Source organism: Montipora capricornis, chromosome 1, assembly GCF_036669925.1.
Source record: "Montipora capricornis isolate CH-2021 chromosome 1, ASM3666992v2, whole genome shotgun sequence".
Classification (NCBI taxonomy): Eukaryota; Metazoa; Cnidaria; class Anthozoa; order Scleractinia; family Acroporidae; genus Montipora; species Montipora capricornis.
The window spans coordinates 29,577,377-29,579,876 of record NC_090883.1 but is presented as its reverse complement, the minus strand read 5'-3'; the positions used below and the strand labels follow the sequence as shown (position 1 = coordinate 29,579,876).

General features: G+C 38.2%; 1 protein-coding gene across 3 annotated transcripts in view; it reads left to right on the top strand.

Annotated features, from left to right (window-relative positions):
* The window catches only part of LOC138037989 (fibropellin-3-like), a 56,424-nt gene that overhangs the window by 29,047 nt on the left and 24,877 nt on the right, over nt 1-2,500 (top strand). For all 3 annotated transcript variants that reach the window (XM_068883820.1, XM_068883827.1, XM_068883813.1), the window contains exons 5-7: nt 1-31; nt 374-487; nt 1,499-1,612. The exon at nt 1-31 is cut by the window's left edge and continues 83 nt beyond it. In XM_068883820.1, coding sequence (XP_068739921.1) covers nt 1-31; nt 374-487; nt 1,499-1,612 — 259 coding nt within the window. The remainder of the gene's footprint in view (nt 32-373; nt 488-1,498; nt 1,613-2,500) is intronic.

Below are 2,500 nucleotides of genomic sequence, written 5' to 3'. Positions count from 1 at the left end.
AGCGGATACCATGGAAAACACTGTGGAATTGGTGAGTGTGAACTCGGTTCAACCTTCTGAGGAAAAGACGTAAAAGAGTTTTAATGGGCTATTCGTATTCATATCAACAACATAATCATCATATCTATCCCTATTGTAGTATCACCGTTATCAATTTGTTAATTGTATGTTGAAGTACACGCATGGCAGCTCTAATCATGCAGATAACAATGAATGCCGAAAACGGTGCCACCTGTGTCAATAAACCAAGCAGTCACGAATCCAAATGTGACAGCGGATACCACGGAAAACACTGTCAAAACAGTTGATATTTTATCAGACTCAGGGCTGTTTTCGTCAAAACTACTTGACTCGTACTTGTCTCAATTTGTAGACGTTGATGAATGCCAGAACAGTTCTTGTAAAAATGGGGCAACTTGTGTCAAGAAACTAGGAAGCTTTGAGTGCAGGTGTGTCAGAGGATATCAGGGAAAGCACTGCAACATAGGTGAGCTGCTTATGGTTATTCTTGGGCATAGTAATTGTTGAATCGGTAAAATTATGAAATTCGAAAACTCTTTCAGCACACCAGTAAAAGTTAATAGTTTTTCACATAAATTATCGCACGCTTTAAGCGTGTTGTGCTATCTTGCACACTAAAACGTGTTGTGGCATGTCATCTTTTGTTTTTGAAGTTTAACATGCTTTTTTGTTTGACTGCATTGTTAGTGGGAGCACGCTTTTTTGTTCTTCGTGTATCCAACCAAACAAAGGAGCTTACTAATGAAGTCTGCTCTTGAACACGCTTTAAGGGTGCTAAATCCAAATTCTTTTGTTTTCAAGTGGAAGCGTGTTGTGAGCGTGTTATCACTTTTATCCCTGTTTTCCCGTGGAGGGTCACAAATAATCCCTACTAGCAGCAGAAGTAAATGTAATGGTAATGGGACCCAATGGCACTAGTATTTGTGGTAACGTATTTCATTTTTTAGGAACGTTTACGGCAATTCCATGATACTCTTAAGTTAGAACAAAACACAATATACTGTATTGTCAAGTGAACTTAGTTGTTTACTGGGTTAGCTCCAAGCCTATAACCCATTACGTAGACAAGCAAACGTGTAAGACGAAGTTCTACCGTACTGTCTGAGTCTTATGGGTCTGCTTTATACCTGTATTATCGTGTAATCCAAGTCAATATCGAAAAATAGAAGCATATCTTCACTGTCTTAACTAGTTATAGAACCTTCTTGTCCTCCGATAAATCGTTTCATTTTACAGTGGAACGCGCCTTACGGTGGCCACAACAAACTTTCACATTTGACAACTACTTGTAAATCAACTCAAAAACCCAACCGTGCGAACTTTGCAAGAAAGCGTGACTGTCAATCAAACTCGCACACCCTGATTGACGGATAATTTGCAAAAAAAAGCTTTTTTAGGTGGCCACGGTAAGGCGCGTCGCACTTATAAAGTTATTTTAATCTTGAACTAACAATTAAAAATAACTTTATTTTTCTAGACGTGAATGAATGTCTTAACAATCCTTGCTTAAATGGCGCTACTTGTATCAACAAACCAGGAAGCTACGAATGTAAATGTGCGAGTGGATATCACGGAAACAATTGCCATATTGGTAATAGTACGCTATTGTTCTGTTTAATCATATGTAAACGCATTGAGACTGCGTGCATCGTAGCCTGCGTAGCATGGCGGTTTTTTGTCGAGCCGGGCGCACGTTGCTCCTGCCCCAATCTCCTCGCGGTTTTTCTGCCCTCGCCCGCCTTTATTACTTAACAACCAAAACCGCCATGCTACGCAGGCTACGTGCATTGCGTTCCAGAACGATGATTATCATTATCATTATCATTATCATTATCATTATCATTATCATTATCATTATCATTATTATTATTATTATTATTATGTTTTTTTTGTGGACATTGGCACATTGGCAAATGTCAGAGCATGCCTTGTCTGAATGGAGGAAAGTGTGTCGACACTCTAGGAGGATACGAGTGCATATGTGAGAGCGGGTATAGTGGCAGCATTTAATTTGACAGTAGCCAAAAATAATTCGTGGATGGTAACCAAAAATAATTCAAAGAAAGGGTGCCAAAAATAATCAGTACATTGTAAAAAAAATAATTTGTAGGGTGTGCCAAAAATTCACAGAGGGTAACGAAAAAAAGGCGCGACAAAATGTAACGATACATATATGCAGTAAGATAAAATAAACAGCCAACACAAAGAATTAAATAAGCAGACAGAAAATCTTGTTTAATTTTGACCAGACCTCCATACATTTCAGTACGCACATTTATTTTGGAACTTCCCGGAACTTGCTGTTGCAATTTTACAAAATGAGCTCTTAGATTTGAAACAGAAATTAGAAGATTATGAACGTTAATTACTTTAGCGGTGTGACTGAGTGTTCTTGAGTTGAACATTGAACATTCTTGTCTTTCTAAATCTAAAGAAAGCATTCGACACAGTCAACCACTCTGGTTTATTATCCAAACTA